This window comes from Crocuta crocuta, unplaced genomic scaffold (genome assembly GCF_008692635.1).
Source record: "Crocuta crocuta isolate KB4526 unplaced genomic scaffold, BGI_CrCroc_1.0 scaffold337, whole genome shotgun sequence".
Lineage (NCBI taxonomy): Eukaryota > Metazoa > Chordata > Mammalia > Carnivora > Hyaenidae > Crocuta > Crocuta crocuta.
Window position 1 is genome coordinate 4727523 of NW_027528873.1, and position 24466 is coordinate 4751988.

The 24466-nt window shown below is 35.2% G+C and overlaps 1 protein-coding gene across 2 annotated transcripts in view; it reads right to left on the reverse strand.

The window, feature by feature from the left end:
- ATR (ATR checkpoint kinase) overlaps positions 1–24466 on the reverse strand; it is a 99929-nt gene that overhangs the window by 18578 nt on the left and 56885 nt on the right. For both annotated transcript variants that reach the window (XM_077756727.1, XM_077756729.1), the window contains exons 29-40: positions 21719–21883; positions 20616–20707; positions 13583–13674; positions 13182–13359; positions 11672–11851; positions 11090–11249; positions 8919–9098; positions 7083–7225; positions 4569–4666; positions 3914–4146; positions 2846–2980; positions 1108–1308 (exon numbers count right to left, since the gene is read on the reverse strand). In XM_077756727.1, coding sequence (XP_077612853.1) covers positions 1108–1308; positions 2846–2980; positions 3914–4146; positions 4569–4666; positions 7083–7225; positions 8919–9098; positions 11090–11249; positions 11672–11851; positions 13182–13359; positions 13583–13674; positions 20616–20707; positions 21719–21883 — 1857 coding nt within the window. The remainder of the gene's footprint in view (positions 1–1107; positions 1309–2845; positions 2981–3913; positions 4147–4568; positions 4667–7082; positions 7226–8918; positions 9099–11089; positions 11250–11671; positions 11852–13181; positions 13360–13582; positions 13675–20615; positions 20708–21718; positions 21884–24466) is intronic.

Here is a 24466-nt window from a genome sequence, read left to right on the forward strand (position 1 = left end):
CCCCCCCCCCCCCTCTCCCCCCCCCCCACCCCCTCTGAAAAATAAAAAAAAAAAAAAAAAAAAAAAAAAAAAAAGTATTTACTTAGAAGTGCTCCGGTAGCATTTCTTTAAAATAGTCATATATTGAGGTGCTTGGGTGGCTCAGTCATTTAAGCATTCAACTTCAGTTCAAGTCATGATCTCGTGGTTCATGGGGTTGAGCGCTGCATCGGGCTCTGTACTGATAGCTCAGAGCTTGGATCTTGCTTTGGATTCTGTGTCTCCCTCTCTCTCTACCCCTCCCAACTCGTGCGTATACGCTCTCTCTCACTGTCTCAAAAATAAATGATTAAAATAAAATAAAAAATAAAATAGCCACATTTATAGTCACATATTATACTTCAAAAAAAATATATCAAGCTCTTCTTAGCTGAATTTTGTATCCTTCCAAAGTATAAACAAAAACTGTATTTTATTCTCCTTCTTCATTTTTAGGACAAAAGAAAAGTATGGAACAATCAAATTATGAAAAATAAAAATTATACTTATACTAAAATGAGCATCTAAAAAATCAAAATACTGAGTTAATCATTTTTTTTAAAGACACTGTCCTAGGGGTTATAAATGATTAAAAGAAGAAAAAGCCTAAATATTGTGTGTGTATATTTTATAATACTCAGGGGAAGATAGAATGTATATGGTTAAAAAGCTGACAATACAAAGGTAGCAAATGATTAGAAACAGACAGGTAATGTTAGCAATATGTACTTGAAAAATTTAGAAGAGAAAATGTGTCCAATGGAGGACATAAAAAGCTAAAATTTGTGAAGGAACCATCTCCCCTATTATGCTATTTAAGATGCATGGCTCTTGTTCAACATAATACACATTAGAAAAGTACCAGTCTCCTCCATATGGATATTTTTGTGGGTTACAGATCTTGGGAACATTTTTAACATTTACTTTTGTCCGACTGGTATAAACTTATTTTTTTGCATTTCAAATCATTTTTTTCTTTGTAAATACAATTTACTTAGTCTCTGACAAAAACACCTTTAAACTTAGTTTGACATTTCTAACTTAACTAACTTTTAAAACTGTAGTTAGTTATGTAACATTGAAGTTTACCGTATCATCAAAGCTTGCAAGATAGGCCCAATGCCCAGGAAATGGCTCATGGTTGGCATGAGTACCCAGAATTGATGGAAGAGTAGGGATCATGACTGACTGTAAAGGAATGAGGATTTCACTAAATGTTGGTTCTTCTACCAGCTTTTTAAGCATTTTAAAATGAGTGCTCATGCTTAATGTAGAGCTATTTCCATCCACCTGAGGGGGGAAAAAAAACAGTGCATTTTAATTACTCTGTGTTTTTTACCTTGAATTGTACAATGCTTAATTTCAACCAAAACAAAAAATTTCACTTCTACAGTATTTTAAATACAATGGTTAAGCAGTGAGTGGTTTTCTAAGAAGTTTTTATACATCTCATTTTACCCTCAAAATACCCTGTATTTTTTTCCTGCATCAGTAATAGTACCTATACCATAGGACTGTTTAATGACTAAAGGAGATAACAGAGGTATACAGTCTATTATCAGACTTTACAAAATCCAGAGAGTTGTGTAAATCAAACCTTTTATTTGGTACTAAAGCTGATTTGGCAGCAAAATGATACCTGAACTTCTCACTTAGAGCAAAGATCAGTATGTTTCACTGTAGAAACAGTTACGTCACTGATTATAGGATATTCTGTGAGAATACTTTCAGTATTCAATATTAAGTATATACACTGCATTACCTTTAAAAACCTGAAAAATTCTAAATTCCTAAATGTGGCTGGCTACAAAAATTTCAGATAAAGAACTAAAAACTTATACATGTAAAAAATCTAGAAAAGTACCAGCGTATAGTAAATGTTGGTCTTTATCATAACATTGTCTTTGATAATGTCTAGTGCATTAGAGGTCAAATAGGACTAATGCAGATAGCAAAAACAGATTATCTTTCAAGGTATTTACTGATGAAGGAAAGGTAAAACACAGAAAAGTCTTATATTTTCTCATCTACAAACAGCTAATAGACTGAATATTTGTAAAGTGAAATCTAGCTATTTACCTATAAAAAGTCTCTTTCTCCCTCCTTATAACTATTCTCACTCCCTACTTTTACCTTTTATAGGTATTCTTTAGGGTATTTTTCCCTCCAATTCCTTGGGTAAAAAAATGGGTTACTCCTGTAAGCATGTTCATTAGACAGAAATACACTGAAAAAAGTAGTTATTAAACTAGATGATAACTATCTCCTTTCTTCCCTATGATACTATCAATACCTCAAGGCAGGAAAATATGTCTTATTTATCCTTGTTTCACTGAGCATAGTGCCTGTCCCCTCAAAGGCAATGAAATAAATGTGTACTGAGAGAATGAAATGAAACGAAACCCAAAACTCCAATCTTCATTCCTCTCATAACTGTAGATTAATATATAAGCATTGAAAGTTTAAAGATATGACATAAAATAAGAGATAATTATGAGTATTTTACATATTCATATTTTTATAGCTTATTTCATATCCCTCTACTTCAATTATTTCTAAAAGATATGGATAATTTACTCTCTGAATAATCTACATAAAGAAGAGCTTTCAGAAATTTTTGAGTATATTTGAGAGAGGGACAGGTTAGAAAATGTAAAAACAGCTTTATTAAGGTAAGTATACAATTTGATGAATTTTGATGTATATGTATACTCATTTATGTCAGAATTTTAACTAATCCAATGAAAGAAAACCAGCTAAAATCATATAGAAGTTTTGTATAAATTATCCAGTACTGGTCTATAAGTAGTAAGATTTATGAACATACCGGCTTATTGCACAATTCTAGAAGCTTATCTGTTAGGCGAGTTGCATCTCCAACAAACTTTTCTAAGGATTTTTTCATATGAATAGCTTTATTTAGGATTTCCTTGCATCTGTTCACACGTGTGGGATAAGAAGACTGTCAGAAAAAAAATCAAATATAGTTTTATACAGGATTTAAAAATATAACAAAATTTTATTGACATAAATCAACTTAAAAAGTATTCATGATGATGATGAGAATTTATACTATTCAAATTTCCTGGTAACCAATTTGGAAATGCTTTTAACAGCCATAACAATGCTGTTATCCTATGAATTCCATTCTTAGAATTTATCCTGGTGGAATAATCAGAAATGAGAATAAATACAGATGTGTCTAGATGTATTACAAGAGCAAAACAATGGAAAACCAACAGTTAAATAAATTATAGAAAATAAATTACTATAGAATTTTAAACAATTATTAAAATTGTGTTTCAAAGACTACTTAATTCACAGAAACATACTTATGTTAATAATCTTAGGTAAAAAATATTAAATTCTCTATCTCTGTATTCCAAATTTAGCATTAAAATATGCATAGAAAATATAATACGAAAATAGAGAAGAGTATTAATGGTAGAATTATTGAATTTTAGTTTTCTTTTTTATATCTTTGTGTGTTCTCCACATTCTCTAAAATATTTATAATTAAATACATTTACTACCTTATAAATGCCCATTGATAATGCAATAAAAATTTTCTATTATTAAAAGTTTAGGTACTTTATATAAGACACTTTGAAAAAAGTAGGCTATCATTTTTATGCCATGCATTAACAGTTTACAAGACTTCATAGAGAAACAGATGCTGACTTCTTTGACCTTACTAGTTTTTTCATTTGATATGGTTAATATTTCTGAACTTTAAAATGATATAATGCTTTAGTTTCTCTTTTTTCAAGTATTTAAAATTAATGTTTTGCTACTAATCTAAGAAAGAAACGATGGAACTTGCATTTTCATATTAACGTTAAATAATCGATGCCATATAAAATGGAAAATGACATCGTCATGATTACTACATTACCTTTGACACAGCTGTCATCATCCACATTGCTTGTTGAGGATAGGCCAGAAATACTTTGGCTATAATTTCCATCAACACAACAAAAACTTCATCATGAGAATGACAAATTCGGGAGATCAACTGTGAAAAAGCAGTCAAAAACTGATACGGTGCTAACTGATTTGTGTGCTCTGTAATAACCTTGTTTATTTTAGCTAAATCAGTTCTCATTTGTACACGATCAGAACGGCCAGCTGGAAAAAAACAAATCAAAGTTAAAAAAAACCAAAAAACAGTGAAGAAAAAAGTTAAAATATTCAGGGTCATTGAAAAACTCAAGGGCTATTAATTTTCACTAGAAACAGAGAATAAGCCACAATCCATTACAATTTTTAGGGTAAATTATTTGGTTTAAAGTAGATCTCTCAATATAAGTTGGGTTCTTGAAGGAATGAGCAGATTCTCATTTGCAGGCCCCAAACTTCCATAACTTTTAGTCCATGTGTTTAGTGTTTCCCCTTTTTTAAGCATTTGGTTTCTTGCTCACATTTATATGCAATCTTAATCATCAAATTTATTTCTAGCTTTTTGTAAGTTAGATTGCCAAGCCAAGTATGACTTTATACCAAGTTAAAATTCTTCTTACCCCTTAAAATTTTTACATAAAAAAACATACCTTTTTCCCATTCGTATGCCTTAGCACCAAAATCAAGCCAAAGTGATAACATTCGTGGCATAGACTGATAAATGAACTGATTCCCATATTGTAGAGATCTGCAATTATATGGAAAAAATGTTATTAACACAGTATTCTTTTTTTACATTACATGGATTAAAATGTAAAGACTTAAACTACCACTTGAATTTTACATAGCCTTCTGACAAAAATTATGCTATCAGTATTTCTTCTTAGTAGAGGTTACCTTTGATTCCCTTGTCTTTTTCTTACTATGTTCTTCACTAAGCTCTACATTGCCTATGCCAAAAATAAAACAAGACCTAGTCAAAGTCCTGTCTGTACTTCTTTTCAAATTATCCTTCAGATCTGTGTCTTCATTTGCATTCCATGGTCATAATAAGCCTATGTCAGACCCAATCATTTCATTTCTGGAAAATTAGAAAACCTTGGTCTCCCCATTTCCACATTTCTTCTCTTCAATAAGTTTCTGAGTAATATTCCTGAAATTCTAGATTTATCATGCTCTCCCCCTGTTCAAAAAAATAAATCAATACCTATAGTTTAAGACCACATGAATGACTCTACTTGGAATTTATATATTCACAATCTTGTTTCTTTATAACTTCCCAATCTCACACTATTCACCAGAATACACCTTCCATTAAGTACAATTTCCTCACCATCCTCCAAATAACCATTCAACCCGGTTTCCTTGCTAAATCTGTGAAAAGTTAGTATGTCATCTTCTTGAATTTAATTATCCTCCAAATCCTATACTCTTCCTGAAGCCTACCAGACTTCTGTAGCAATGTGGTGCAAAGAGATACACTTTTGAAATCATGAAGCCAGTAGCTTGAGTTTTGACTTCAGGTTTGCCCAAAGTCAAAGACTTCTGGACTTGCTTGTTTCACTTTTGTGTCTTGTTAATAGAAACACCATTTTTATATTTATGCCTTTTGTTTTGATATCTGATTACACAATCTATTATGTTCCATTATTTAAATATTTTATATGCTTAAGGTTTCTCTGTTTAATTCTGTTTAAGGTTTCTCAATAGCTCCTTGAGAGTAAACACTGATGCTTAGATAACAATAACATAGTAATTTGATCACACAGACAATAAATAAGTCTCAATAGCTAAGTTTACTCCTGTAAGCATCCAAATGTTTTCTTTTACATACTGTGAATAGAATATGTTCTAAATTAGCCTTTCTCAAATTGTTCTTTAAAAAATATCAAGCTATCCCTAACAGTTTTAGGCACATTGAGGATTCCAGGTATCTTTCTGTTTTAGAACAAATATATTAAATAAATTCTGTATACCAACACACATGATATATGTATGCTAAGACTAAAGAGCAAAGGAAAGCTATTACTTATTTTAAAAAAGAAAAATGCACTTAATAATTGTCCTCTGCTTATCCTTCCATTTCAAAATGCTAATAGGCCAGGAAGTCTGCTTCAATAATAAGCTATTGATAATTGTTGATAAATAAAATTAGGTTTGAATTTTATAAAACTTGCATTCCATTTTGAGAAAGTGTGGCCAAATCCTACAGTCCTAATACCAATCATGAACAAATATTGCTTTCATTTATGAAAATACTGAACTTCAGAAGTTGAAAAATCTAATAGGCAACTTTATTATTTTTTAAATTTTTTTAATGTTTTATTTATTTCTGAGAGAGAGACAGTGTGAGCAGGGGAGGGTCAGAGAGAGAGGGAGACACAGAATCTGAAACAGGCTCCTGGCTCTGAGCTAGCTGTCAGCACAGAGCGCGATGCGGGACTCGAACCCACAAACCATGAGAACATGACCTGAGGTGAAGTCGGAGGCTTGACCAACAGAGTCACCCAGGTGCCTCTCTGATAGGCAACTTTAAATAGAAATTAGTTACACTTCAAAGTAAAGCAAGATTACATGCTTATGATAAGAAAAGTGAATGGAATGTCATTATTACTTCTTAAGAAATAATATGTGAAAATATAAACAGTGGGCATGATATAATACACTATTTGATTATAATACACTGATATATATAAAATCAAGTTATATTCCACCTGTTATCTAGTCTAAGAGATAAGCTTTTTCTACAAGTCTGATGTCAAAACCATTTTCGTATGTATTTCTTAGCAGAATGGGCAGACAGGAGACATTCCATTGGTAATTAACTATAACCACTAAATATATTACATTAAGAGTCTTCTGGAATTCTAGGGAGGTGGACTCAGGGGTTCAGAGTCTGGAATGGGAAGGACACTTAATTTTCATTGTATAATATTGGTACTGTTGAATTAAATATATACACACACATTACTTTGTCCATTAATAAAGTTTAATTTTTAAAAGGAAGAATATATAGAATATAGTATAAAGAAAAAACTTATATCAAATCTAAGGTTAAAGACTGAATCCGTGGCAAAGCAGAAAGCATCCTGACACATTAAGATCTGTGATAAGAGAGGCACTCTGACATATTTAATCAGCACACAAACAGTTCTCATACTTACCTGCCAAAATGAAGAACTATATACCGAATCAGATCACCCTGCTTTTCCATTTTGTTGTCTGTGACCATGGGCATCAATTTGTCATAGTACTTAGCAAGGTAAAAATGCCCATCTTCCCACTCTGGCAGGAACAAGGTTACATCCTATAAAAGAGAAATGAGATAGCATGTAAGAAACCCTCATACTATGCTGGGAAATAAAGAATGAATAGATGATTAGGGATCAAAAGTATGAGACCCCCATGGAGGCAGAGCAAAGTCAAAGGCAGAGTGACTCTTTGATTTGGATAAAGAATAGCTATTTTCTTGGAAAGGTTTCCTCGGGATGGTTGGTTGGTTCTGGTGGGTGGTCCACTGGCCAACATGAAATAGTGTCGGAATAATTAGCTATTTAGGGAAAGAAAACTTCATTTACACTGTCACTTTATATTATACAATTTCCAGATGGATTAAAGTGTTTTATGAATGTGTGCATATATATATTTTTATTATTAAAAAATTCTCAGTGAAAGGAGAATATCAAAGCTCTGAGGAGGATAGGCTTTAAAAGCATAAAAATATGATTTAAAAAAAATCACACCTTATTTTCTCCAAGATCTCTCACAGATTATTGCCCTTCCTCTCAACTCCTTCATAATCTGGTTTCTAAGAATTCACCTCACATTCACTCCTCAAACTATTTCTCATGGTTTCAGTCTTCAGTATTCCTCTAAAGCAGATCCTTAAATCTAAAAGATCCTTTCCAATTCTGGTCTCAATATGAACTCTCTTTTTCTGTTGTCCTCACCATTTCCTCTTGGAAATATTTTCTTCCCTTGACTTCTGTAAGGCCACTATCTTCCAAGTGTTTTCTGACCTTTCTGGCCACTCCTATTTTGTTCCCTGTATTTTCTTTCCCTTTCCCTGCCTTGTGTATTTATTTTATTTATTTTTTTTTTAAGAAAAAATTTTTTTAATATTTTATTTATTTCTGAGAGAGAGAGACAGCAAGAGCAGGGGAGGGTCNTAATTCAAGCAAGTTTGAGAACATAGTTTGAACCCGGAATCTTAAGTCTTGAATCTACCCTGAATTTATTGTTGAAAATGTATAGATGGCAACCTGCCTATGGATAGAGGAGAAAATGACACTAGACATATGGAACAAATGTTGGATTCATGTGCTCAACCAGCCACAGGGATGAGGCTGCCAGTGTCCCTCCCCTACCAAATAGTTAAAGCAAAAGAATGAAGGAAACAGAAAAATTTTCAGGTTTAGAAAATTTCAGGATTAGAAAATGCTTGTGCTCTCCCACCTCTCACTCTCGCAATAAATAAATAAACTTAAAAAGGAAAAAATCATATGCTCTTCCAACTAAGCCAGCCAAGTGCCCCCCAACCCTACAGGTTTTGATAGGTTGTACTTTTATTATCATTTAGTTTATCGTTATTACATCATTATAGATAACGCTTAAATTCCCACTGCAATATCTTCTTTGATTCATGGGTTATTGAGAAGTATCTCTCTCATAACACCATCCATATAAATCTTAATACTTAGTAAGGAAGGTATATACTGTGTTCAAAAAATTTCAGGATACGACGTGATTACCTTTAGGAGGGTGAAGGGGTGGGTCATAGAGTGCTAATAATATTCTACTTCTTGACCTGGGTGATGGTTTCTTGAGTGTATTTGCTTGATAATTCTTCTTATGCTATCTACACAGTAAAAAGTCAAAAAGTTTCCTGGGTCTTTTTATGCATGCGTTCTTCCATATGGAGTTTAAAATCATTTTATCAACTTGCAAAAACAAAAGAAGATTGAACTTTTAATGAAACTGCATTATATATATATACTTGCCTTATATTTTTTCATAACTGCATTGCTTTCAAAGTTCGCTGTTTCTTCCATAAATCGGCCCACTAGTAGCATAGCCCGACCATGGATTAACATGTTCTTACTCTCGGTTGGGGTTTTATTTTCAGGAAAACATAATTCAACACCCTTCTGAAGAACAATTAGTGCCTGGTGAACATCACCCTAAAAGGAAAAAGGCAACAAGCCTTTTAATTTAAAAACATGTTTCTGTTTTCTGAAAAACAAATAAAATTGTTAGCATTTAAAGTCCATTAAGTATGTTTTATGTATAAATTTTTAATTTCATGTTCATGTCTCATTTCCCTCCTATGAAAGTAAAATCCTAAAAAAGGAAGCATTACTTCAATTTATGTAGAGCTCAAATTCATTCATTAATTCACTCATCCATTTTTATGGTCAAAGTACAAGAAACTGAACACATATGCAGATGACTTGGAATAAACATGAATGAATCAAAATCTCTGGCTTAAGAAAGTTCAGAGTCAAATAAGAAAACAGACTATATAAAACAGCAATACGATGTGAAGTTCTATTAACAGAGGAATTATATATGGGTATAATTAGGGTTAGAGAAGGGATGCTTCTAAATCTACATGAAGGCAAAGGAAAATGGAGGAGAGGAACAGCCAGGAAAGGTTACCAAATGAGGATAATTTGAATTAGGTCTTAAAGAATAAATAGCAATTTTCTGGAAATGAATTCAGTGAAGGACACTCTTGGTAGAAGGAATAAAAATTTTACTTAGAAAAGGTAAGTAATCTGGTTTTACCTAAAGCCTAAAGGGTCTTTAAGATAGTGACAAGTGAAGCTGAAGAGGGAGACTGGAAGTTGATCAGAAAAAGCCTTGTGTACTTTCCAGGGGTCAGACTTCATCACAAACACGTGAAGAATACTTCAGAAGATTTATCAGAGGAGCTACATGATTCAATGTGCATTTTAGAAAAATCACAGACTGCAGTAATGGGCACAGAGGAATAAGCAAGCTCAAAAAAAGGCTATTAATATTACTAGAGGCGTCCAACTTTGGCTCGGGTCATGATCTCATGGTTCATGAGTTTGAGCCCACATCGGACTCTCTGCTGTCGGCGCAGAACCTGCTTCAGATCCTCTGTCACCCTCTTTCTCTGTACACCCCCCAAAAAAATTAAACATTAAAAAGAAAAAATTAAAAGATGGGGTGCCTGGCTGGCTCAGTTGGTAGAGCATGCAACTCTTGATCTTGGGGTCATGAGTTCAAGTCCCATGTCTACAGGGAGAGTCTACTTAAAAAATTTTTTTCAAAAGATACTTCTAAGGTAGATTTAGTCTCCAAGTGAATATGGAAAATGAGGGACAGGAAGAAGTTCAAGATGATGCCCATATTTCTGTTTTAGATGAGAGGATTCAATAGAGTCTATTCAGAAAAATAGACAATATAGGAGAAGCAGTTATTGACTAGTAGTTTAAGAATTGCATTTTGAACATAGTGAATTTAAGGTATTACAATCCAGACTAGCACTAGCTCAGAAAATGACCGGGTACTGATAAATACAGGCTGAATCATTACTTTTGCCTCCACAACCACAGATAGCATCAGCTATAGTTGCTAAATGTCAATTTTTGGAACATGCTATGCTTACTACTAATTCTAGACTGGTTGCAAGCATAAGGAAATATGTAAGTAATAGCCATTTAAATCTGTAGCATTACCTTTGTAAGTAGTTCAGATACTCAAAAAGCTTCTTTCTCATTACTATTACTTTCATCTGGGGATTGCTGGGCACTTTTGTTTTTATGCTAAGCCTGTCCTGATAGGCTAGTGTGGAAATTAATCTTAAGAATGAAACTGGCAAGTCTACCTAGAACTAATTATTTGCCAAGCATATAAGTAGGGAACAGTGTTATTTTCATTTAACAAATATTTTTTGAATGCCAAATGCATGTANAAAAAAAAAGGAGGGCAGATGAAAACAGAAAGAACTGTTCTTTCATCTTGAACGGAAAGCCATTTGGGGACTTCAGTAAAGAAGAAATGGTTTCTTCTAGATATGGCAGAATGATGAAGACAATGATTCTGAATTGGGATTAAAGATCATCTCTTAGTCAGGCCTTGGTAGGACACACACCATCTACAACAGCATATTATATGTATGATGACGTTCCCTTGGCCATACCTTGGACCACAGCCACTTTGCCCTTTCCACATACAGTTCAGCAAGTCGTGATTCTCCAGCATTTAGGAGAGCATTGTAGGCTGTTTGGTGGTGACCAGCCTTCCTAGCTACTCTGGCACTCTGTAGCCAGCATTCTCCAACCATTTCATTATAATCTGGTCTAAATAAGTGTAACAAAAACAGGAAAAAAGAGCATTTTTAAGTATATTCAACAATTTAAACATATCTCTATGGAACCTTCTTAATATACTATTTCAAAGAAATCAAAGACTTTTGATTTGTTAAAAAATTAATTTTATTTTCTTAGAGTGGTCAATTTTTGTCAATTATAAGTCTATGAAAACTTTAATACTGATTTATATATCTGTACCTCTGCAAGACATGTTTTTAACATTAGAAAAAAAGATATGGTACACACAAAAGTAATTCTTAAGTTCTAAGTTCATTTCAACTATATAGTGTTGCCTTCACAATTGATAAACAGATTCAGAGAGAAAATCAAGAAAGAGAAATACTCCCAAAGGACATGCAAGTATAATAGTAAATTCATGATAACTGACATGAAAAAAAAGTTTGAAAAACCTTTTGTTGAGGCTTAATAAAGCTCTCCGGAGAGCCAGGATGGGCTCCTTGGCTCTGTAGGAATTCTGGGTCATTTCTAGTCGAGCTACCCAGTTTAGAGAATCTTCTTGAGAGCTGTCGCCTGGTGACTGGTGAAAAAGTGGTTTGATGCTATGCTCCAACTCACACAACATGTGCAATCTGAAGACAGACAGAGCCTATATTAAAATGTTATCATATTCACCCTATTAATCTCATACACAAAGCATGTACTTAAATTAGCCATGAAGATTCTAAAATGTACAGTTTTCTTTGGAAGAACTTTAACCTTATATATTATTGGTATATAAGCGGTAACATTTTTATCTTTGTAAATTGGGTATAAAACACCAATTATGTTGATTTCAATGTTTAGTGCTTTGCTATGGTCAAATTCTCATTAAATTGGAGAAGGGTATGAAAAACTAAATTCAAGGGTATGAAAATCAAATTTTATTACCTATACGAAGATAAAAGAAAATACAGACCCATTATAAATTAACGTAAATATTTGCATATGCCTGACATAGATGATAGTAAAAACTGTGAAATAAATTCAATTTTATTTTTTTCTAAAAATGATGGAAACACTCATGACACACTCACAGAAGCTTTTTTTCCCCATATAATACACAGTGTTTATGATTCAGTGTTCAAGGATTCAGTTGAGTAGCTACAGAATAGAATTAATCTCAGTGGTCCAATCTATGGTTTCATTAAACTATTACCAAAGGGGCTGATACAAATTATAGTAAATTCTTCTGACTAAAAAAAAAAAAAAAAAAAAAATTTNAAAAAAAAGTTCTTACTTATCTTTTCAATTATAACATGTATTATTTTTCTCAGGTAAACTAACAAACCTGAAATGTTTTCCATCAATTTCTTCCTTACTTCTAAAAGTTAATTTAGAAGTAATTTTCCTTACTAGTAGTGTAATACCTACATTTTGGGGGAAGGAAATGTCAAATGCATTTCTAAGTGAGAAGAAGAAACTAACAAGTACTGAGCACCAAAGTGCCAGGCACAGTAAATGTCTATAGACTATATGACATTACAACAGAACAAATATATTTTTCTTATTTTTAGACATCTCGTAATTGTCTTTCCAATGAAAAGGATATACATTAGAACATTTTTAAAAAAAATTATATGGTGTGGGTGCCTGGCTGGCTTAGGTGATAAAGCATTTGACTCTTGATCTCAGGGCCATGAGTTCAAGCTCCATGCTGGGCACAGAGATTACTTTAAAAAACAAACAAACAAACAAACAAACAAAATCAACCAACACACAAAAAACTATAGAGTGCTTGTAAAATAAAGGAGTTAAAGAGCCGTTTTGTGTAGATACACATGATACCAAACATATTTACTAATGTTATTTAGTTTTGATTTAGTTAGATTTGATTAGTTATTCACTAATCAAAACATTCCAAGCCTGTCAGAAGACACATATAGACCAGGAATATAATAATGGACCCTCCCCCACAAATACCTCACAATATATTCATATCCTCGTTGATAAGAGCCTCTTTCAAAGCTTGCAGCTGAAAGAGGTACAATTTGTTCTGCTCTTACTAGTTTCAGTGTGTCATAAAAAGCTGTTATATCTCTTTTTTTGGCTGATAATAATAGCTGTCCCAATCTGACGCTCCATGTTGTAGATTTCCCATCTGAAAAATAAATGTAGAGTCAAGGAATGCCATGAGGCCCCAAAACAAGGTTTACTTCATGTGGTAAAATGGTCAGCAGAAATAATGAACAGATGGTTTCATTCTACTTTGAACAATAAGGCAATTATAAAACAAGCTGAAAAATTATAGATGGCACTTAGCTACTTATGTCTGAATATTTATAGCATATTAAAACTGCTTATATCTTAAGGAGTAATTTTACCTGCTGCCAAATAATTTTCCACCAAATCCCACTGTGACAATTTCCAAGCTGCTTCCACTCTGTATGTGTTTAATTCATCTGTCCATTCAGACCTATTAAAAGAAGCCAGTATCAACTACACTTTATTTAAAATGGCATTTAGAGATTTTTTCATTGTCTTACTCTCTCTATTGTACTTATTTATTGCTCCATTTATTGTATTTGTATTGTTGTATATTGTACTTAGATACAAAATGATTGTCTTTATCCAAAATAACCCCCTAATTTTTAATGTCTCCATTCCCCAAAAAACATTTTTTCAATAGTTACTTCCTGTTCTTTTATTAAAGTATATTCACTTATTTTGAGAGAGAAAGAGACTGTGGGAAGACCAGAGAGAGAGAGAGAGAGAGAGAGAGAGAGAGAGAGAGAGAGAGAGAATCTCAAACAGGCTCTGCACTGACAGACTGGAGCCTGCTGTGGGGCTCACAAAATACAAGATCATGACCTGGGCCAAAATCCAGAGTCCTGTGCTTAAACTGACTGAGCTACCCAGACACCCCCTCAATAATTACTTCTAAAAGGACAATTTAAAAATTCCATTCACCAACAAATTAAATTGTACCATCTATTAGGATTAGAACAGAATTAATGCCTGGATAATTACAAAGTGCGGTTGTAAGATTAGCTGTGTGTTTAACTTGAACAAAGGGCAGGAGGAAAAAGAGCCAACTGAACATATACATATTCAGATGTAAGCAATTCTAAGAACTTGGGATTTTGAATTAAGCTTAAGGCAAAAATAGAGGAGCAGGTGGGTAGTAGGTCAGGAGCAGCTTGGGGTGCTTAAGAAAGTTACAAATAACGTGTCAATGGCATAACAGAATATAAAATAAGCTACCTAAAATATATACCTATTCTTAAACTATTTTGAGTTACTTTAAAATTTGGATTTGTAGGGAAGCCTGAGTGGCTTGGTCAGTTAAGCATCTGACTCTTGATTTCAGCTCAGATCATGATCTCACGGTTTGTGAGTTCAAGCCCTGTGTCGGGCTGTGCTGACAGCATGGAGCCTGCCTGGGATTCTCTCCCCCACCCCCCCAATCTATCAAAATAAACAACATTTTAAAAAAATATGTATTTGAAAAACAAGTATGATATGGGTAATTATTTTTTCTAAGCATTCTACTTATGTGACAATAAGATGGATAATGATATTTTATATCATGGCTATAGTGAAGCTAGACTCTTCCAATATTTCCTCTTTAATAATGTTTGTTTATTTTTGAGAGACAGAGAGAGACAGAGTGTGAGCACATGAAAGGGCAGAGAGAGAAGGAGACACAAAATCCAAAGCAGGCTCCAGGCCCTGAGTTGTCAGCATAGAGTCTGACATGGGGCTCGAACCCATGACCTGTGGTGAGTACACTGTGCTGAGCAAATTTCTCCATTTAATTATCTAACACAGAAAGGCACACATATCCTCACATTATAAATAAAGTAACAGAATCAGAGAGATTAAGATCAATGTCGTAAAAAGCCCTCCTTGCTCTTTCTGTAGTAAAAACACATTTTAAAAACATTAAAAACATGAGTGAATTTTTTTATTAAAAAAATCTAAAATAGCAGCATAAATATTGAATATCCCCTAATTTCTAAATACAAACTCCACCAAAAACAATTTAGAACAAGGCTAGAAGAAATACAATAGAAATGGAATTTGGGGCACCTGGCTGGCTCAGTCAATAGAGCATGTGATTCACCATCTCAAGGTCGTGAGTTTGAGCACCATGTTGGGCAGAGGTTAGGTAAAAATAAAATTAAAAAAAAAAAAAGAAATGTAGTTTTCAAAAAGTCCAGTTGTGAATAACTTTATAAGCTTATCACCAGATGCCAAAATATCAATATTTCAAGATATATCTGAGTAGAATTAGGATTCGGTATCTAGAGGGGTTGTATTATACCAAGCATTATACCAAGAAGTACCAAAAGGCAATGAGGATCAGACTGTCAGAACTTATCCCCATTAAAAAGAGTAAGTATGCAGGTCAAGTACATTCAATAATTTTGAAGAAATATTTGTTTAAATGAAAATATTCTTGGGGACCCTAGGTGGCTCAGTCAGTTAAGCATCTAACTCCTGATCTCCACTCAGGTTCATGGGTTTGAGCCCTGTGCTGGGTTCTGGGTTGGCAGTGTGGAGTCTGCTTGGGATTCTCTCTCTCTGCTTCTCCCCTGATTACATTCTCTCTCTCTCTCTCTCTCTCTCTAAATAAACAAACTTAAAAAAATGCAAATATTCTCCCCAAAGAAAACACATCCTCTCAATGACCATTTGCTCCAATATGATAGAGCAATCTTTTTTTTTCCCCAAATTTTTTAGTTGGGGCACCTGGGTGGCTCAGTTGGCTAAGCATTCAGCTCAGGTCATGATCTCACGGTTCCCTGGGTTCAAGCCCTGTGTCAGGCTCTCTGCTGACAGCTAAGAGCCTAGTGTCTGCTTCGGATTCTGTGTCTCTCTCTCTGCCCTTCCCCTGCTCAAGCTCTGTCTCTCAATAATAAAGAAACATTAAAATGAGTAAATAAATAAATTCTAGTTAGTTACCATACAGTGCAACATTGGTTTCAGGAGTAGAATTCAATGATTCATCAATTACATACAACTCAAAATGGATGAAAGATCTGAATGTGAGATAGGAAAACATCAAAACCCTAGAGGAGAAAGCAGGAAACAACCTCTTTGACTTCAGCCACAGCAATTTCTTACTCGATACTTCTCCAAATGCAAGGGAATTAAGAGCAAAAATGAACTACTGGGGCCTCATCAAGATAAAAAGTTTCTGCACTGCAAAAGAAACAATCAACAAAACTAAAGGGCAGTTGATAGAACAGGAAAAGATATTCGCAAATGACATACTGGATAAAGGGCTTGTATCCAAAAATCTATAAAGAACTCACCAAACTCCACACCCAAAAAACAAATCCAGTGAAGAAACGGGCAGAAGACATGAACAGACAATTTTCCAAAGAAGACATCCAGATGGTCAACAGACACATGAAACGATTCTCAACATCATTCATCATCAGGGAAATACACATCAAAGGCATATCACTTCATGCCGGTCAGAGTGGCTAAAATGAATAAATCAAGGGGTGCCTGGGTGGCTCAGCTGGTAAAGTGTCTGACTTTGGCTCAGGTCGTGATCTCATAGTTGGTAGGTTTGAGCCCTGCGTCGGGCTCTGTGCTGACAGCTCAGAGCCTGGAGCCTGCTTCAGATTCTGTCTCCTTCTCTCTCTGCCCCTCCCCTGATTGCTCTCTGTCTCTCAAAATAAAGACATTTAAAAAAAAGTTTTAAAATGAACAAATCAAGAGACTATAGATGGTAGTGAGGATATGGAGAAACGAGAACCCTCTTGCACTGTTGGTGGGAATGCAAACTAGTGGAGCTGCTCTGGAAAACAGTGTGGAGGTTCCTCAAAAAATTAAAAATAGAACTACCCTATGACTCAGCCATAGCACTGCTAGGCATTTACCCAAGGGATACAGGAGTGCTAATGCATTGGGGCACATGTACCCCAATGTTTATAGCAGCAGTATCAACAATAGCCAAATCATGGAAAGAGCCTAAATGTCCATCAACTGAAAAATGGATCAAGAAGATGTTGGGGCGCCTGGGTGGCTCAGTCGGTTAAGCGTCCGACTTCAGCTCAGGTCATGATCTCACAGTTCGTGGGTTCAAGCCCCACGTTGGGCTCTGTGCTGACAGCCAGCTCAGAGCCTGGAGCCTGTTTCGGATTCTGTGTCTCCCTCTCTTTCTGACCCTCCCCTGCTCATGCTGTCTCTTTCTCTCAGAAATAAATAAAACATAAAAAATTAAAAAAAAAAAAAAGAAGATGTGGTTTACATATACAATAGACTAGTACTTGGCAATGAGAAAGAATGAAATCTGGCCTCGAGTGGATGGAACTCGAGGGTATTATGCTAAGTGAAATAAGTCAGGCAGAGAAAGACAGATACCATACGTTTTCACTCTTATGTGGATCTTGAAAACTTAACAGAAGACCATGGGGGAAGGGAAGAGGAAAAAAAAGTTACAGAGAAGGAGGGAGGCAAACCGTAAGAGACTCTCAAATACAGAGAACAAACTGAGGGAGTGTTTGTTGCGGGATAGGGGAGAGGGGAAAGTGGACGATGGGCATGGAGGAGGGTACTTGTTGGGATAAGCACTGGGTGTTATATGGAAACCAATTTGACAATAAATTATATTAAAAATAAACAAACAAACTTTAAAATAAATAAATTCTAGTTAGTTAACATACAGTGCAATATTAGTTTCAGGAGTAGAATTCAGTGATTCATCAATTACATGTAACACCAGTGCTCATCATAACAAGTGCCGCCCTTAATATCCATCACACATCTAGCCCATCCCCCCTTCCCTTCATCAAGTCTTATTAGTTTGTTCTCCATATGATAGATCAGAAGGCTCTATGTATCACAGATCCAAAAAGAAGAGGAATCTATTCAGCAGCATGTGTAATAACAAAACTTGACATGAATTAGGCTTGAGCCATGACAAACCTTCCCAAATTACTTTACTTATGAAGTCTTTCAACTAATTTGGAGAAACATCTAAAACATATAACCATTCTTTCTCTGCTTCTGCAAAGTTTCTTCCCTTATTTCATAAATTTCATTACTGTGAAAACATCTGATTAACAGTGACCTTCTCTGCTCTCAAACACTATAGACTTGCAGTCTTTGCAAATTACACTTGGGGATTTATAGAACTTATACTTAGAAGAGCTGCTTTGAGAGTCCTAACTAAAAACAGTGGTCTGTGTGCTCTCTGATTAGCTAAGATACCAACCCTTTTGATCAGATCTCACTGCCCAGAATAGTCAGTTGGCATCTGACAAATTTATCAAGAAATAAGTCTTTTAGCTCTCAGAGCAAGACAGCTTCAAGAGCACAACAAACCTCCACAGTTAGTCCTCAGAGTACTCCCCACGGTTACTCCAGTTACTCCCCAGACCAGAAGAACTATGCAGCCTTAATCTTTGCCACACATACATACTACTTTTTTGCATCATAACAAACCCACTTTCTTTAGGAAAGGAGGCAGCTTTCATTTCTATCAATCCTCTAGGGAAAAATCAACCCACACAGTCTAGAGTGGCATTCTGTAAATCAGTCACAATATTTCCTCTTCCCCAACACAGAAATTTAATGGTGCTAATAATGTTGACAGAGCTTAGATATTTTTGTTCATTTGATGTGTTCATTTCAGTCTCACCAATAGCAGGTGAGCTCTGCAAGGTTTCTGTCTTAAAGCGAATATAATTCAAGGATGACTGTTGGGACAGAAGATAAGCTGTTAAGACACATGAAAAAAATGCTCAACATCACTCATCATCTGGGAAAAAAAATCGAAACCACAATGAGACACTACCTCACACCTGTCAGAATGGCTAAAGTTAACAACTCTGGCAACAACAGATGTGGGCGAGGATGCAGAGAAAGAGGAACTCTTTTGCACTGCTGGTGGGAATGCAAAGTGGTGCAGCCACTCTTGAAAACAGTATGGTGGTTTTTCAAAAAATGAAAAATAGAACTACCCTCTGACCCAATAATTGCACTACTAGGTATTTATCCAAAGGATACAGAAGTGTTGATTCAAAGGGGCACATGCACCCCAATGTTTATAGCAGCACTATCACAATAGCCAAAGTATTGAAAGAGCCCAAATGTCCATTAACTGCTGAATGGATAAAGAAGATGTGGTATATATATATATACAATGGAATATTACTTGGAAGTCAAAAAGAATGAAATCCTGCCATCTACCACAACATAAATGGAACTAGAGTGTATTATGCTAAACAAAATTAGAGAAAGACAAATATCATATCATTCATATGTGGAATTTAAGACACAAAACAAAAGAACATAAGGGAAGGGAAGCAAAATAATATAAAAACAGAGGAAGACAAACCATAAGAGACTCTTAAATACAGAGAACAAACTGAGGTTTGCTTGAGAGGTATTGGGTGGGGGATGGGATAAATGGGCGAGGGGCATTAAGGAGGATACTTGTTACGATGAGCACCGGGTATTATATGTAAGTGATGAATCACTAAATTCTACTCCTGAAACCATTATTACACTATATACTAATTAGCTTGGATTTAAATTTAAAAACAAATAAATAAAGACATTTGGTACAAAAGAGAGGGTAAGCTGTTAAGTGCTAAATCAGCTTATGACAAAGTAGAGAAAAAAAGTTTTTGTTGCCTAACTCCAACACCATGAAAACACAAAACAAGATTTCATTTCTTTACTAAATTAAAAAAAAAAAAAGAATGATTTTCTTTTGTTATTGTATCTGAATTAGAAAAGTTTAATTTTTATTTGAGAGACAGACACAGAGTGCGATTCGAGGAGGGGCAGAGAGAGGGAGAGAGACACAGAAACAGGCTCCAGGGTCTGAGCTGTCAGCATAAAGCCCAATGCAGGGTTCGAACTCGGGAACGGGAAGATCATGACCTAGGCTGAAGTCCAATGCTTAACCAACTGAGCCACTCAGGTGCCCCTGTTCTTTTTTTTTTTTTTTTTAAGTTTATTTATTTTTGAGAGAGAGAGAATGAGAGTGCCCACGCATGCAAGAGAGGGGCAGAGAGAAAGGGTGACCGAGGATCCAAAGTGGGCTCTGCACTGACAGCAGAGAGCCCAACTCGGGGTCCAAACCCACAAACCATGAGATCATGGCCTGAGCTGAAGTCGGAAGCTTAACTGATGAGCTACCAAGGTATCCCAAAAGAAAATCATTCTTTAAAAAAAATATTACCTATGGGGCGCCTGGGTGACTCAGTTGGTTAAGCATCCGACTTTGGATTTCAGCTCAGGTCATGATTTCACAGTTTGTGGATTCAAGCTCCACATCAGGTTACAGGCAGACAGTGTGAAACCTGCTTAGGATTATCTCTCTACCTCTCTGCCCCTCACCCCTACTCTCTCTCTCAAACTTAAAAAATAAAAATAAAAAAACATTACCTGTTAGCATGCACTCCATTCACCTGAGTGATTACAGTAGACAGCTGTCCAAGACCTAACATGGATTTCACTACACCATGATAATGAATAATCTAGAAATTTAAAAATATTTAAAATATCAATAGTCACTTCAAATATATCTTGGAAAACAAAAACTACCTCACTGAACCTATCCTTCTTAGTTCAGCAACTGATTTGGATGGTCTAATGGCAAAGCGCCCAACAATGTCCTCCTATATGTGAGTATTAAAAGAGTATACAGACAATCTAAAAGACTCTCAGACTGAATTTATTGTTTTTTCCAGATTTGGTTTACCTTTTGGTGCAAATCAAATTTAATGTAATGAGCACTCTTTAATATTTTGTTTAAAGATTGTTTGCCATACTATTTCTCACACAAAAATTAAAACTCAAAGCTCACAATAACATTAATATAGATTAAGGGTTTTAGTAACTAAAAAGTTATAGAGACTATGCAATATTCTTTAAAATTGAAAAAAACATTGTAAAAAATAAGGATCCTGTATGAGCTTCTGAGAAAATGAACATGTAAAATACAACAAAAAGCAATACCGTATGATTAGAGAATCTAAGCCAAGATTATAAATTAAGAATTCTAAATTCCCTTCCTGTCCCAATAAACATGAAATCTGTTAATACACACCCATTTTAATTATAGCTTAGTATTTCTAAGTATTTCAGAGATTCATAGAGGATCCTAAGGGGCATGTAAAATCTAAAAATGTTTCTTAGGCTATAGAGAATCACTATTATTATTAAAAAGTTGATGTATATCAAATTGATACTTTTAATTGCAAACTAAAATTGTATAAATTTTAGAGTAAATGAGCACACATTAATAAAAATACACTCCTCAACAAACATCATTCATTTGGGGGATTTCTAAGGTCACAGAAATTTGGCATGGGAAAAGATTTTTGAGATCCTTGAGCACATCTCTAACTTCATCAACTGGGAAGCTCAAAGCTCAGAGATGATTAAATATTTTCCAGGCACTAGTAGAGATAGTATTGAAACAAAGGTTTCCAGAGTTCCTAGTTCAGGGCTCTTTTCATTATGTTGCCTTTCATTTATTATCTTACCTGGTCTGGTTCTAGCTGAATAGCCCTGTCATAACAAGCAGTAGCATCCCTCAGTAAGCCAATGCTTTCGTGTTCAAGTATCTGTTCTTTCAGGGATGGTTCTGCCTTTCGAATTGCGCTTACTCCAGCCACTCCGTCCGGTTCATGCATAGCAGCGTACAATTTCTTTATTCAACCATTACAAAACAATCAAATGAGAAAAAAAAATACAACTAGAACTGAAATTATAAAACCATCAGTTTATGTGAAGTGAGTACATGAGAATTTTTCTCAAAGCAACAGTATTTCCTTCAAGGCAGACTTCACAGTAAAATTATAAACTTATCTCCAGACATTCTATTATCTTAACACTCTTGTTCCACTTAAACATGAATCTACATTAGTAATTGCTATTGATGACAGTTACAAAGAACTTTAAGGTTCTGAACTCTATTTAAATACAACTTATGATAAATTCTGTTGAATACAGTTTACAATGTTTCGTTTTTTATTAATTTATAAAATTTTTAAACAAGTAATTTATTATATTGATAGTGTGATGCCTCAAATCTGAGTTCAAAGGAGATATTCAGGTTGAAGATAAAAATTTGCAAGCACTCAGCACAAAGTTATTTAAAGGAAGGGGAAAAGATGGCATGCTCTAGGAAATGAATAGAAAGAGAGAAGAGAACAGGGTCAATATAGGAGGCTAGAGTACGACTGTATTTAAAGACAAAGAACAAGCAAATGAAACTGAGAAGAGAAACCAGAGTAGTTTAAAGGAAGGAAGATGGGCAATGTGATATCCCAGAAGCCATGAAATAAAAGCAAAAGTCTTAATGAAAAAGGAGCGATCAAATGATTCTGTGAAATTAGGAAGCATTTTCTGGATTTGGCAACATGGAGGCCACTGATTTTCTTAGTAAGAGTAGTATTAGTGGAACAGATAAAGAAGTCATGTTGGAATGGTCAAAAAATGAATGGAAAGTAAAGTGAATATAGGGAGATAAACAGTTCTTTTAAAACTGGCTATGTAGGGAAAAAGACAGATGGGAAGTATCTGAAGGAGAATGTAAGACCAAGGGAATTATTAAAATTAAGATGGGGGGTACCTGGGTGGCTTAGTCAGTTAATTGTCTGACTCCTGATTTTGGCTCATGATTGTAAGATCAAGCTCTGTCTAGGGCTGGGCATGAAGGCTGCTTTAAGATTCTCTCTCTCTGTCTCTTCCCCTTCCCCACTCACTTGCAGGCACGTGAGGAAAAAAATTAAGATGGAAGATACCAGAGAGTATGTCTATATGCTTAGGTTGAGGAAGATAAATTATTGATCCTAGAGAAAGCAGACTGTCTGAAGGAGTGAAATCAAGAACACAAGTAGAAAGACTGGATTTTGACAGAAAGGGATCCTTCCTTAGGAATAATGGAAGAGAAGAAAGAAGGATATGGTGAAGAAGTCAGTGTATTTTCAAATTTGGCAGACCTTTTCTTTTCTTTAAGTTTATTTATTTACTTTGAGAGAGACAGAGACAGCATGAACAAGGGAGGGGCAGACAGAGAAGGAAAGAGAGAGAATCCCAAGCAGGCTCAGCGCCGCCAGCAGAGTCTGACTTGGGACTCAAACTCATGAAACAGTGATATCATGATCTGAGCTGAAACCAAGAGTCAGAAGCTTAACTGACTGAGTCACCCAGGTGCCCCTGGCTTCATTTTCTTAATGACAATGAGGCAAGATTAATAGCTAAGAGTAAGTGAGGTGGCAAGAGAGAAATGATAAGGTAAGAAATAATCATCTTGATGAGCAGGAAGGTAGGCTATTAAAGAAACACAGAAAGACTGAAGGCAGTGCTAAAGATTTCAGCAGTACGCTGAAATCTCAGATTATAAACTGAAAGTAAAAGCAGTTAAAAACCCACTGTAATTTTTCTCTAGCAATGTTCATTTGCTTAAGTGCAGACACTGACAAGGCAGATGACTGAGTTCATCCAGGGATGGTATTTTACAAAGTGAGTATCACACAGAGGGAAAAAGACAAGGGAGTTGAACATCTTTGTAATGGAATGAATCTCATAATGAAAATAGACTCAAAGCTAGATAAGGAGAAAAATAGACAGGAGGCGGCTAATATTCATCCAAATACTACAAACTACTGGGGCACCTGGCTGGCTTAGTTGGAGGACCATGTGACTCTTGATCTTAGGGTTTTGAGTTCAACCCCCACATTGGGTGTGGAGATTACTTAAGTGAATAAATAACTTTAAAAAAAGACTACAAGCTACTAATTTTTCAGTTTCTCACTACCTTTTGCTTTTCAATGTGAAAAAAGTCTACCAATTTTGACTTTTTTTTTTTTTTTTTATAGGGAGAGAGACAGAGAGCACATGAGCAGGGGAGAGATGCAGAGAGAGAGAGAGAATCCCAAGCAGGCTCCATGTTCAGTGCAGAGCCTGACATGAGGCTTGATCCTGCTACCTTGGGCTCATGACCTGAGCCGAAATAAAGAGTAGCATGCTCAACATACTCTGCCACCTAGGTGCCCCTCATTTTGGCCTCTTATATACTCCCACTGTATTAGCCCCACCTGCCTTTTTTTTCTTCCCACCACAATAAAAATTTTATCACCTAAACCATTACTTCACTAGCACTGTCATGCCTGTCCTGTTGCAACCAGCACATCCTCTTTCCCACTCACCCCCAATTCAGGCCCACATTTCTCAGTAGAGTAACAGTGGCCTGCTTCCCTTGCCTTATGGCTCTTTCAAACCCTCCC